The sequence below is a fragment of the Typopeltis vanoorti genome, chromosome 17, assembly GCF_054136105.1.
Source record: "Typopeltis vanoorti isolate ZY-2024b chromosome 17, IOZ_Tvanoo_1.0, whole genome shotgun sequence".
Taxonomy (NCBI): Eukaryota; Metazoa; Arthropoda; class Arachnida; order Uropygi; family Thelyphonidae; genus Typopeltis; species Typopeltis vanoorti.
In genome coordinates, this window is record NC_143565.1 from 66,120,793 (window position 1) to 66,136,022 (window position 15,230).

General features: G+C 35.0%; 1 protein-coding gene across 1 annotated transcript in view; it reads left to right on the forward strand.

The window, feature by feature from the left end:
* The window catches only part of LOC150097452 (A disintegrin and metalloproteinase with thrombospondin motifs adt-2-like), a gene marked incomplete at its 3' end in the record, with an annotated part of 681,635 nt that overhangs the window by 141,037 nt on the left and 525,368 nt on the right, over window positions 1-15,230 (forward strand). The window contains exon 6 of the mRNA XM_090406923.1: window positions 10,942-10,994. Coding sequence (XP_090263049.1) covers window positions 10,942-10,994 — 53 coding nt within the window. The remainder of the gene's footprint in view (window positions 1-10,941; window positions 10,995-15,230) is intronic.

The following is a 15,230-nucleotide window of genomic DNA, read 5'->3' on the forward strand; positions in this document are numbered from 1 at the left end:
CACCACAGAGAACTACAACAAAACAGTCACCATCCCTTACATTAAAGGCACATCCGAAAAGATCTCAAGAATTCTCATTAAACATAAACTACGCACTACATTCAGACCATGTAGCAAATTAGCCACCCTCATCCGCTCACCCAAGGACAGCATTCCTCCTTTATCACATCCAGGAGTCTACCAAGTACCCTGCTCATGCAATCAAGCCTACTACGGTCAAACAGGAAGAACTGTGAATATCCGCATCAGCGAACATAAACGATACGTCCGGAAATATCATTATGGGAAGTCGGGCCTAGCAGACCATGCTCTGGATACCCCTGCACACAGGATCAACTGGAAAAACACAAAAGTACTACACAGAAACCCATATAAATCAGAGAGATTGTTCTTAGAGGCGACAGAAGCCCTAAAACACACTCCAAATCTCAACAAATATGGCTGTATTAACTTGCCGAAGATCTGGGAGACAGTCATATTAAGGAAAAACTAGCACTTTTCTAGGACTCTAGCAATATATGATAGCGTTTTTTTTTTTTTTTTTTTTTTTTTTTTTTTTTTCAGATAGAGGGCGCCAAAATCAGGACTCTAGTCTTTGTGTTGCTGCTACAATTTTGTTAATGTACACCATGTTGTTTTAGTCTTGCGTATTGTGACAAACAGTGTTTTTGTGCTCTGAAGATGCTGGTTATAATACCAGCGAAATATCAGCATCAAGTTAATAAATCAATTATTTACTTAGTTTCTGTGTTCTATTATACCGTTAAAATAATAATCACCATAGAAGTCAGCGGAGCAGGGGAAGCAGCAGAAGGATGTCGGCGAGCACTTACCGACGAATATAACTTGCCCCAGCGTATAACTGGTACCCCTGATTTCACTTTATGGAAAAAGACATTAAAAGGTTTTGCATATATACCTCCCACACAAAAAACAACATGCCCTCCCCAACAGCCATTATATACTGTAGATGCAAGAAAAAAAAAATTTATTGTATCCCTGAATAAGATATAGAGGCTTTTGCAGTCTGTGTAATATATTTCTCAACAAATAGTGCAATTAGAGAATAATTGCACTATTTGTTGATCAAATAGTGCAATTAGAGAATAATTGCTCTACTAATCGACCAACCTTTGCCAGCAAAGGTTGGTCGATTGGTAGAGCCGCTGCTACTAATTGCTCATGCAAAAAGTTAAACAAGTTTGAGCGCAGTTAGTAGTTAGAAGGGGAATCAATTGTTCGATGCTGTTGCCACACTCTCCCTCAATGAGTCTTTGACTCCCTGTTGGTGTCACATAATAATAATAATAATAATACCATATGGAATTCTAATCAGTAAACTGCAGTACATGGGGATGGATATAGGATTGTGGTTGATGGAGAGATATCAGAGTAGTTTATTTTGTAGTAAAGTCCAAAAGAATGCCTGTGACTAGTGGTGTGCTGTTCTTGGGCCACTGTTATTTAATTTGTTCATTAATGATATAGGACAGGATCTGAGAGAAACTGTTCAGTTATTTGCTGATGATGCAAAGTTGGGTAGAGCAATAGTTGAATACACATGATATCAAAATTTTGCAGGATGATTTGGATAGATTGGCAGACTGGGCTAAGGAGAATGGATGTCATTTTAATGTGGCAAAGTGTAAGGTTATGCGTTTTGGGGTGAAAAGGTTATCAGCAGTATATTACATTGGTGGAACTGTACTCCAAGAAATTGAACAAAGCCAGATACTTGGGAGTGTTAGTGGATAGCGAGTTAAAGTTTAGGGAGCACATAGCAAAAGTGGCTACACCAGCTCATCAAATCACTTGGTTACTGAAGAATACTTTGATGAGCAGAGACATGCAGGTTATTATTCCTCTGTATTGCGCCTTGATAAGACCCCATCTTGACTACTGGGTGCCAGTGTTTCTTGGTGATGAGGAGGAGTTGGAGAGGATTCAGAGATGGGTGACCAAGATGGTAGCTGGTCTATGGAATGAAAACCTTACGAGAACAGGTTAAAGATTTGTGGGTTACAGAAACTGGTTGATAGGTGGAAAAGGGGTGATATTATTATTATTATTATTATTACTATTATGTAACACCTCCAGGGAGTCCAAAGACTCATCGAGGATTGAGACATTCAAATTACTGAGGGATTTGTACAAGATTAATTCAGAGGAAATTTTTCAGAACAGGTGTGGTGGCCGGAGAACTAGGGGCTATCCATGGAAACTGTGCAAGTGTGTAGTTAGCATGGGTGTTAGAACTAGGTTTTTTACCTGGAGACTGGTGAACGAGTGGAATAAGCTGCCAGAGTTTGTTGTGGGTGCCAAGACTGTGAATGAATTCAAAGCAAAATATGATAGATACTGTGCAAATGCTGAATAGTTCTTGACATGATGTTTATGACTTCCCTCAATGAGTCTAAGGATTCCTTGGAGTTGCCTGTAATAATGTCTTCAGCATTTTCTCCAACTAGACAGATATCAACTACATATGCTAGTATTACTGTTATTCTCTTATAGTTTCTCAAATACAGCTGATTTTTAAGAGTTGAGTTAAAAAAGGTAGACATCTCCTTGCTTCAATCCTGATTTAATATCAAAAGGTTCAGATCTAATTTCATTACCCAATACCATGCTTCAGCTGTCAGCGGTGCAGATTTTGATTAAACATATTACCTTAGGAGGTATTTCCAGTTCATCTAACACTCCATGAAGTCCTTCTCTATGAATGCTGTCATATGCTTTCTTAAAATCTCTGAATAAAATATTTTATTCAGAGATTATATGCTGATTATATTCTCAATTTTTTTTTCCCTAGTATCTGCCTTAGTATCAAAATCTGGTTGACTGTTGATCTATTTTTTCATAATCCTGCTTGATATTCATCTATATTTTCTTCAGCATAAGGTAAGGTTCTTTTTAGTATAATATTAGATACAGTTTTGTAGCCTGATGACAGGAGTGATATCCCTCTGTAAGAGGAAATAGAAGATGAAATTCTATGAAAAATTGGAACTAACCTTCGAAAAAATTCTGCAGCAGGAGATAATCATTCTCTTAGGAGATTTCAGTACTTATATATTGTTATTACTACTATAACAAGCCAAAAGGCTATTTTACCGGCGACATAAGTTTAAGGGAGATGGTAAATCCAGTATTATTCTACAGCTGGGTACGAAACTCGGATCGAAATCCATCGAAATCCTAGAGTTTCATGCCGCAAAAACTATCAGCAAGCCCAAGTGTAAGTAATCACTTGGGTAGTACAACACCAGGGCAACTTGGAGCAAAGGTGGAGCGAGTTCCGTCACTGTCCTTAATATTCTCTCATAACGTACACCAGTTTAGCAATTCATTAGTAGAGGTATATGTAAGTTTGGTTCACTTAAAACCTTGATATTCCCAGTCTACCTACTCACTGATGAGACCTCAAAAAGGGTTGAAACCGGTTTGGGTAGTGACCTCTTCTCATAATGTAAAACAGTAATACATCTCCTAGTAGCTGCGTTTTACATTATGAGAGAAAATTAAGTTCGGACAGTGATGGAGCTTGCTCCACCTTTTCTCCGAATTGCCCTGGTGTTGTACTACCCAAGTGATTACTTACACTTGGGCTCGCCGATAGTTTTTTCGGCATGAAACTCTAGGATTTCGATGGATTTCGATCCGAGTTTCATACCTGGCTGTAGAATAATATGGGATTTACCATCTCCCTTAAGCTTAACTTATGTCGCCGGTAAAATAGCCTTTTGGCTTGTTATAGTATACAATTATTATTGCCTTCAGACCTCCATGGTGTCAGGAGACTCATCATTGGAGATCCCACTCTCATATGCACAGCTCATCATATCTTGACTTAAATGCATTCACTGTCTTTGCACTTACTACACTTTCAGGCAATGTATTCCAATCACCAACCAATCTCTTTGCAAAAAATTTACTTCTTAACTCCCTTGCATACCCTCCTTATGCAGCTTCCAGGGATGGCCTCTCCATATATTCTATGAAAAATCTCATCCACATTAATCTGGTAATTACTCCTTACCAACTTGTGTCTCGATCATGTCCTCCTCCTCTCTTCCTTCTATCCACTAGGCTCTGCAATTTGTATTCTCTCAATCTTTCCTCACATTCCAGATACCAAAAACTAACTAAGTCAATTGTCCCTGAACCCTCCCCAACAACTCACCATCTTTTTGAAAACCAGGTCCTTACCTCTACATGCCAGCATTCTCTGCATCATTCCCATAATCCACTGTATTGTACTCACAGTTTTAGCAAAATTCCATGAAATTTCAAATCCCTATCTACCCCCCCCCCCTTGATGTAGCATTCCAATGTATTCATCACCTTGTTATAACAAGTAAGAAGATTGCTAAAACGTAATCTTCCCTTAGCAAATCTATGTTGTCCATTAAAGAGAATTCTGCTGCTGTAAACCCATTTCTGACTAGCTTCTCCATTACCTTGACCACAACTCCATATGAACAGATTGAATATAATTCAAAGCCCTTTATCACTCCCTTTATGAAGCTGAATAATTTTGCCCTATTTCCACTTTGGAACTTAGAACAATCTAGGATTCATGTTAAAAAAGGTAAGTTAATGACTGTTATTAACTCCTTGAAACATTCTCTCAACACATGCAGTGATGTACCATCAAGTCCCATGACCTTGTTACATCAAGTTTACCCAATTCCTGATATATATCCTGCTCACTCACCATCAGTGATTCTCCCCCATTTCCACCAATCTCAAGTTCTGCATAATATTACAATTCCAAGGGTAGGAAACTTTAATGAACTGCTCATTTAACACCTCCACTATATCCTCCTCAGTGTTTATCATTCTCCCATTATCACTGACCAACATCATCTTCCCATGAGCTTTCTTCCTTCTACTCTCCACATATCGAAGAATCTTCCTAGTATTTCTTTTAGCCTTATTTGCTAAACTGCACTTTTGCTATCCTTAGCACATGAGCCACCTTCCTTGCTTTCTCTTTGTACTCCTCATGTAACTGATTATTACCACTCATCTTGTGCTGTCTCCACAATGTCTTTATCTTTGAGATTTCATGCTTCACCTCTTCAATCATCCATTTTACATGTACCTTATTTATTCTCCTGACCTTTTGAAATACATTCAGTCATTGCATCAGCCAGATAGTTCCTGAGTAGAAACCAAGCAGCATTTATTTCCTTTCCTTTCCATCCACTTCCACTTTCCATCCATTTTCCATCCACACATAACCCATTTTTACACAAGTCCTGATATAGCTGGCTACCACATTGTGATCACTTCATGGTCACTTTCACATATGAAGGAAGATGTAACACTTCATTTACAATAGTACCTTCTGATGAGATAATCAAATCCAAGACCCTCAATCCATATGTAGCCTCTGTTACGTACTGCTTAAGATGTCTCTCAAAATCTCAAGGAATTCATTCTCTTTGGTTCCAGATGCCATCTCTTCATTCCAGTCTATATTACCATAATTGAAATCACCCAGAATAATCACCCTTTTCTTAGTAGCCAGACCAGTTTGCCAAAATATTTCCTTCTCAATGCCTTTCATGTGACCAGGTCTATAGCAACACCCTACTAAACATTTCATCCTGTCCAATTCACACCATACTACTTCAAAACCACTACTACTATTTGTCTCCTGCATCTCCCTAGATGGGCACAACTCCTTTGCCATCATCAGTAGCATTCCTCCTACCTTTTTGCCTTGTCTGCTTCACAAAAGACTGCACATCCGTCCATCTCTATTTTTGTCAGAATGTCATTCAAACTCTGTCTCACTTATTCCAACAAATTTTGTGCGAATGAGCTCTATCAATGCTACAGTTTCATTCCCATTGTTTTTGAACACTACTAGCATTTGTAAACTTACTAGCTCATTTCTGTTTCTATAACAAGTTCCACTCACCCATCTTCTGGGATATGGCTCCTCCACACTCCTCCCCCCCCATCCATTCCTCTCTATCATCACTGATATCACCCCCCCCCCCCGTCTTCAGACTTAATGTTATGCCCACATCCCTGACTATCCTAATCCTTTCTTGCGCATTCACACATCTATTACTGAAAAACATTGTATTAATAAATGCAAACATATTTTTTAAGAGTACTTTATCATATAACAAAACATATTCCTTCTTAATGAAAATTTTTGCTCAATACATACATATATATATATATATTATATATAATAATAATTATAATAATAATAAAAACTCAAGTGATCCTATTGTGTGTGTTAATGCATGACAGTTGTTTACTGACACATGCAGTTTATTCTTACTGTATAAACCTTAAAATGTTCCTTTCCACAACAAAACACTGGCACTGAATGTAAACCAATCTTTTTGTATACATTGTTCAGGTCTTATTTTAATTTGCAGCTAACACAGGCATATAATGCAAGGTTTCTTGATTTAATGTCACTGTTTTAGCAGCATAAGGTGCTAATGAGGGAAAAGCATGCCTATAGAATACAATATATATAATTAATCAATTAGTAAAGCCTGCAGAGCTGCTTTTCTGAAATATAAGGAAAGATCTACAGGTGTCAGTCTTTCCAGTATGTTTTAGGGCTCAATGGTCTTTGAGCATCACTGGTGAGTGTGGATAACAAGGTTTATCTGTAAAACAAAGTTTATTTGCAGCTATTAAATTAAGGAGTTCCTGTTTTGTTTTGTTTTTTTTTAGCTGAATATTTAATAAATAAATCCTTTAATGTCTATTATTTTCAAACAGAGCAGACATAAGTCCTTTAGTCTTACTAACTTTGGAGAAATGGTGGGCAGCCAGTTCCTATCATGACCAATTGAGTTCAGGGCTACTGGCAATTTCAACACTTTGGGGATGAAACTACTATAATAGTCATCTTTCTTCTATATTAAAATTTCTGTCATTATGTATCTTTATATTTTATATAATCATATATTATAATAAAATTACAAACTTAAATTTCTGATGATACTACTACAAAAAATCGTAAGTAGTTTAAATTTAGTAGTATGAAGTCCAACTATACTAAGTAATATTACTGAATGCAAAAATACCCACACAAGTTTCATTTTAAGTTTATTATTACTATAGCATTACATATATTAATGCTATACAAGATTTAGTAAACACATACAATGAATGAAAGCTTGCATACAACTTATTTGTAGCAGATTTTATATAATTTGATCATACTAGAAATTATCAGTAACAAATACATTGTCTGCACAACAAGCCAATCCTTGTTTTCCCTCTTAATGTATATACTTCATGCCTTGCATGTGTGGGAGATACAACTTTGAATTTTCTGCTTTAAATATTTTTGGCAATGCAGAATAACAATTATGTGAAAACATTATCAGTAGTTAATGTTTAAAAATGCCATTTATAAACAGTATCCTATTTATAAAAGAGTACTTTTTTCCTACCTGGTTATAACTAGATAAAAGATCCTTATAGTGATGAAATATTCTCCCTTTCAGCCAAGGCTTCAAAAATATTCTTTCCCATTCACAACAGGTAGTTAAGTGACTCTTGATAAGTAAATTATAGATGTACTTTTGAACTCTACCTTTAATTCTTCCTTATCCAAGCTATCTCCCTCTCTTGGACTTTTAACATGTGAGAAAAAACAAACTTACCTACTGTTTAAGAGAGAGAGAGAGATCTAGAATAGGAAGCAATATGCAATAATGTGGATATGTCATGAACAGAATTTACCAATGAATAATATAATAATAATACACTTTGGTATATGATTATATGCAAGAAAATGATGTGCAAAATGAGGATTACAATTTCCAGATGGATATATAATTATACAGATTATGTCAACCAGGAGTACCCATATTTAGATGAATATATACTTAATAAATTGTGATCATAAGGCTTTTTCTACACACAAATAACAAACTGTTTTACCATCAAAACAGATCATAATCAGTTCTGATCATTCTAATTTTGAGCGGAAAAAATTACATTACATATATATATATAAAATAAAACAAATAAAACTGACACATTAACACATAAAATAAACCTTGTTACTGATAGAACAAAACTGTACTCCAAACTCTTTAGGTAGTGGAGAATCTGGCTATTGTCTCTGAATTCTAGCAACCATATTCTTTATTTGTTCATTTCTTGCTACAATCTTCTTGCTTAGATTCCTTATGTTTCTTTGGTCAGTTTTACTCTGAAGTATAGCAGCCTCATTGTTCTAGTGCTACTTCCATACTTTGCCTAGCAATGAAAGCATCAACACCCATCAAGTTTTATGAAATTGTCACTGTTTTTGTCATTCAGCTGGTTCAATAACAGTTCAAATGCTTCCACATCACTTGACAGACAAAAGCTAGTCCTATGGTGCTCAGCATCCATTGCTTTATTGCACTGTTGTTTTAAATTGTATTGGCTCTGAAGCCCTTGGAAGCTTTGATCCAGCAGCTCAATTTGTTGGTCGTCATGCCTTAAAAGCAGATGATAGATATATTAGAAGGGATAGTTGGTCATCACCAATCACCTATTGCTATCATCACCAATAGGTCATCACCTATTGCTCTCTTTTGCCTTTATTGCTCTGTTGTCCACGAACCCATATCAGTAGCCTATCTATTTGTGAAAGTGGTAAAATACTGCATTGTGCAAAATCAAACATAGGCAACATTTATCAGCAGATGGAAATTTGAGGGTGCCACCATAGCTATGAAACACAGAAAGATCCAGGTGGGTTGTTTTGAGCTATATCTGTTAATTGTGCTCTTCTGGCTGGTGTTTGTTTCTGTTCTGTGGGATGAAAAACCCAAGATACTAAAAACAATCCTGCCATTTGTGTATGAGCATATAAAGTTCTGTGCATCCCATATGGAATTTGAACCATGGTCTTTTTCAACCAAATGACAAAAGGCAATATCATTACCAGAGCTATAGAGGCTTGGGAAAATTCAGGTTAACACCAAGAAACAAAGAGTAATAAAGAAATCTTGGCAGTCTGATTGGAAAACAATTGACCTGGAAATTAACTAGTTGATAAGAGTTTAAATTAGTAGCAGGATACCATACCACATAGAAACAATACAGAATAATAAGAAAGTAATTAATATTTATTTACCTTAAGCCACCATAGTGCAATTGGAAGAACAACGGAACATTGTGCCCTTCGATTGGAAAAGACCTGGGTTCGATTTTCATCGTGACGAGGGAGAATCCTTATATAGGCTTTTTCAGTTGAAGATGAGTTAGCCAATCTCATACAGTGGTAGCAGGGTTTTTTCTCCCGGAAACTCAAGTTTTTCATCCCGCATACAGACAAATTGGCCTTCAGAACACACGCAATTTGCAGACAAAAAAATACTATTGTTGGTGGTGATGATGGGCAATAGATGGCGTTGATGGTAGTAGTGTTGTAGTTAGAGAATTAAGTAATAGTGGAGAGGATAAGATGTATTTAGCGAAGTAGAGCAGTGTGCCCTCTCACGATGAGTCCTTGGACTCCCTGGAGGCATCACGTAGTAATAATAATAATAATTATTTACTGATATTTTGTTGGTATTATATCCCACATCTTCAGAGCATATAAACCATTTGTCACAGTACACAAACAATTTGGTTAATAATGGGATCAGTTGATAATCTTATTTATTGCTATTTATAATCTTATCATCATTAGATATAACACCAGTGAAAATCAGCAAATAAGTTAAATATTTTATTATTCTGTGTTGTGAATTAATACCATCAAATAAACTGACACAAACTGCCAACACATAAGCCTTTCTACTCGACCACTTTCTACACAGCTTTGCAATCTCTGTTGCTATGGAAGAGCAGTGCAATATAAGCCAATCTGTAGCAGTCCATGGTGTATAAAGAACATTGTAACTGATTCAGAGAAGACTGGAAGTTTGTGATGTGGACTGTTTCTCATGGCATGGGCTCAGAACTTTAGTTTTAATGCTGGAAAAGATGACTGATATATATTCAATATTTCTGAATAACACAATGCTTTCCACATTGTGACTTTTTATGAAACAGATATGTACAAATGACTGATGTGCTATAGGTCTTGAAACATCTCATGTGTGGGATTGATATTTAAAAGTCCCAATTTCAATCCAACAGCATGCCTTCAGAATGAATTGTCTGGTGCACACCAGTGCATTAAACAATGGTACATGGACTGGTGGTCATGGTGAAGGAAGAATGATCAAAATCTGCTCATATTATATGTAAGTGGTGGAGAGTATGCCTCAAAGGAAGAACCTACACACTACTGATGTTAGCTGTTCTCATATGGAGGTAGCAGGGCTTTTTCTCCCAGAAACTTGGTTTTTTCATCCTGCATACAGAAGCCGGCAAAGGTTGGTCGATTGGTAGAGCCTCTGCTATTAATGGCTCAATTAAGTAAGTTTGAGCGCGGTTAATAGTTGGGAGGGAACCAATTGTTCGATGCTGTTGGCACAATCTCCCTCGATGAGTCTTTGGACTCCCTGGAGGTGTCAAATGATAATAATATGTAACACTGTAAAAAGTGAACATAATAGGTAAAACATTTATGAGATTTTTACAGATACACTTAATACTTTTGGTCAGGTTTTCTAAGTTCCATCCTTGAAATATTCTCATAACAGATACTTTTTGAGAAACAAGCTTCTAATATCCTTGTGCCAATAATGCTTGATGCATCTTTTCCTATATTTTTGGTATGTTGTGATACCGTTAATTTGTCATATTTTAAATTAATTAGAATGTTAGTAGCCCTGACTTTCTTTATAGTTGTGTTTTTTGATAGGTAAATTTCTATGTGAGCTATGGTAACTTGAGTGTGATTTCGATGTGTATGTAGCTGTAAAAAAAGTGGCTATTCAGTTATGTAATGGAATTAGGAGAAAATAATGCTTCAGTATAAAATGAAATTGTTTATTTTAGGATCAACATGTATGTAGTGGATGATACTGGTAGGAGGAAAAGACATGTTGTAGGTAAGAATGAATGCTTATTTTGTGATTTAGTTTAAGACTGAGTATTTTAAGAAATTTATTATTGCTTTTTTTTTTAAACTGTAATTTCTAGGATGTATCTATCTTTTCTCCTTCTCATGTCCAGGGGAATGAGTGTGGTGAGATAATAGAAAATTAGGAGAAGTTCAGATAATATTTTTTTCTCCCATGATTCTCACCAATGAGAGATTAGAAAAGTATTCTATATTAGTAGTGTGATTTGGTTAGCTGTTAGTTAATGTGAAATCCTGCTCTATAGAGACTAAATATGGAACTTTTTCCAATCACTTTTAGTCCTCCAATAAGCAGGATGGCAACAACTTCACATGATATTTATCCACCACTTAAGCAGTTATATGAACATCCATACAATAAATTTGCAGCCTGTTGGTTGAAGAATAGCAATGCTGGCAAAATATAATGTATGTAGTATTTGTTCTTTTATTATGAAAAAATGCTGTTTTACCAGAATCATTTCATTTTTAGTTTCAAGCATCTGCTGTGGTATTAAGTATTAGGTGGCAAAGATGATTTGCAGGAAAGAATGGGAAGGATCTTATGTACTAAATGTGATCACAAAGTAATAATTGCCATCCGGGTAGTTGATTGCTACAAGCAACATGGGCCTTAATATTTTTCGCACAAACATATCTTTCAGTAGAAGGCAGTGGTCCTTGAACAGAAAAAAATTGTCATAAATATCAAGCAGGCCAAAGGCAAATAAACAGTTTAGTAAATCACAAAACAAGTTTTGAAATATATGTAGAACACAACATTGTAGACAAATTTGTAATAGTGTATCTTACTGTTTTAATTTTATTGCTGGTTCATTTTATTATTATTGTTTTTACTGACCTTCATGGAGTCATAAGTGGTACAATAAACTGATTTTTATTGTACCATTCCTTAAACTCATCCACTATTTGTACTTTTATCCCCTCTCAGGCATTGCATTCTTTGTGCCATTCTATATGCAAAAAACTTAATTCTTATTGCAGTAGGTTCTCAACATTGTCCTCACAATCTTTGCAGTATGTCTTTCAAATTTCTATTTACAATCATCCCAAGGTCTCCTGGTTTCCGCTGTAAAAAAAATCTCTTGTTAAGAAAACTAAACAATTGGAAACTGGACTGACTTCAAGCAAACAACAAATGAAAAGGAAAAGGTTAATGAATTTTGGAACATGGAATGTTAGAACAATGTTACAGATAAGGAAAATGCAAAGTATAGCAGAAGAGTTAAAGAAATATGAATTGTTACAGCATTACAAGAGATAAGATGGAGAGGAAAAGGAAGAATAAAAAAAAAGATTATATTATGTATTATAGTGGTGCTGAAGAACAAGGAAATTATGGAGTAGGATTTATTATTAGAAAGAAGATAATAAAATCAATTTTAGGATTCACCAATAAATGAAAGAATTTGCAAGTTACGAATTAAAGAGAAATTCCATAATATCACTTTTATTAACATATATGCCCTGACTGAAAATACTGACGAGATTGTGATAGATCAATTTTACAAGGATTTACAAGAAACATGTGAAAAAATAAATAAAAATGATGCCATGATAATATTATGGGATTTTAATGCAAAAATATGGAAAAAGGACATATTTCATGAAGTAAATCGAAAGTACAGTTTACATGAAGAAACCAGTGAAAATGGAAATAGACTTATACAATTAGCAATATCAAATAAACTTAGAATAATGATTCCATGTTTTCAACATAAGAATATACATCTGGGGGCCTGGATTATTCTAACAACCAAAGAGTGTAATTAGATCATGTCCTGATTTTGAAAAGATGGGCGAGTTCAGTCAATGATTTATAAGCTTATCTATTCATCCTTCTCATCCGTTCTAGGATGGGTTGAGTCCCCTCCTCATGAGGGGTTATTGGCTTATTAATGCAGCCAGTTTGCCACTCCTCTGCTGCATCCCCCCTAAGGGCAGTATTCATGACTGTTATTCTTGTGTGTTCACAGGGCCGGTTTGGCTGCTTGAGGGATGAAAAACATCAGATTAATGGGGGAAAAAGCTCTGCTGTCCACTCCCAAGACTGGCTAACTTGGCTATGGCTGAGGAAGATCTCTTTTAGCTCCTCACATCGTTGACAGGAATTGAACCTAGGACACTCCTTTCCCAGGCATATGGTTGCGAAGAGCATAGCCACTAAGCTAACCGCACGGATTTGCAACTATATAGACGAGCAAATTGTAACTCTGATCATATGTTAGTTAAAATTAAATTTATATACAGAATGCAGACCAAATGAAAACTGAAAAGATAAAGAAATGGAACACTGAAGCATTCCAAAATAGAGAAATAATTGATAAATATCAGGAAAAAATGAAAGATAATATTAAAACAATAAAAAATAGAAAGAATATAGAAGAAAAATGGGACTTAATCCAACAAACAATCATAAATGCAGCTGAAGAAGAAATAGGATGGTATAGGAAAAATAGAAATGAATGGTTTGATGAAGAAGGTAAGGAAATAATTAGATTGAAAAACAAAGCAAGGAAAAAGTATTTACAAAGGAACACAAGAAATAATAGAGAAGAATATGAAGAGAAAAGAAAACAGGCAAATAAAATTTGTAAAAAGAAAAAGAAAGAAATGATGGAGAAGAAAGTGGAACAAATAGTGCAGTATAATGAGAAAAGAGAAACTAGAAAATATTATAAAGAATTTAAATAGCTAATACATAGTTTTGATACACAAATGATGTAAGAATAAAGAAGGAAAAGTATTAACTGAGAAAGAATTAGTTAAAGAAAGATGGAAGGAATATTTTAGAAAATTATTTATGATGACAGCTGAAAGTAATATGAAATATGAAGATCAAAATAATTGTAGAAATATAGAAGAAAGAATTCAAGAGCCAACTTATAAAGAAATTGTGGAAATAATAAAACAAATTAAAAAGTTTTAAAGCACCAGGAGTAAATAGATAACAAGAGAACTTATGCAGGTGAAATTTTATGGAAAGAAATTTATTATTTGATATTAGATATATGAAAAGAAGAAAAAATGCCAAATAATTGGAAAATTGGAATAATCCAACCAATATATTAAAAAAAAGGTGATAAGATGAATTGTCAGAACTATAGAGGAATTATATTATTGAATGTTACACACAAAATTTTATCAAGTATGATATATAAAAGATTAGAACTATGTATAGAAACAATAATAGGAGAGTACCAGTGTGGTTTTAGAAATAAAAGATCCACAATTGATAATATATTGGTTCGAGGTTTTATGGTGAGTGGTCGGTGTAATTTAGCGCTCATGTAAAATTAGTGATTTTTGGTGTTTTTTGTGTGTGTTTTTCCTTAGAAAATTGGTTTTATAGTATATTAGAACGATTTTCGTGTTTTTAGAGTATTTTGTGTGTCTTTATAACATATTTTATTGGGGCTTTCGGTGCTAGAGGGATTCGTAGTATGTAGTGTTCGTGAAAGCTCCGGATAAGATAAGTATTATTTTCAGTTATCGTTGATAAATTTATTTAATGTTGCATAGTTTTGTTTGCCTTGCGTCTCTTAGTGCATCTTTTTGTGTGTTTTTGGTGTGTTATAATTTATAATTTGATAAAATACGTTGCAAGTAAGTATGGCTCCAGTATGAAGGAAAATGGCGGCCAGTAATGATGGTTCGCCATCTTTATCAAAGAACTGTAGTACAAAAGAGATGATTCAGTGTATTAGCTGCGAAATGTATGCTTTGTGGAGTGCGGTCAGAGTGTGGTTAGATGATAATAAAGGAGTGAATTTGTGTAGAAAATGTAGGGAGAATGAGAAATTGAAGAGTATTTCGGATCGTGAGTGTGATATTTTTGTCAAACTTCAGAATGAAGAAAATAGGGATATGACAAGAAACGGCGAGGTTGTACCAGAGAATTGTGAGAGTGTGAATGTAGAAAGTGTGAATGATAGTATTAATGGTTTTACTGAGAATAAAAAAGATGAGATAGACGCAATGAGTGAGATCGCGTTGTTGAATGGTGCGATACAAAAGGCAAAACAGCAGATAGAGCGTATGAGCAAAAGTCGACTGAATGAACCAGCCAATAATAAAAAGTATGACAGGAAAAATAGATGTATGAGTGTGAACATGAACAAAATGAAGGATAGAGTGCTGTATGGAGACTCGTTAGTACGAGGTGTGATAGTAGAGGATTTGACAAAATCGTACCAACCTGGTG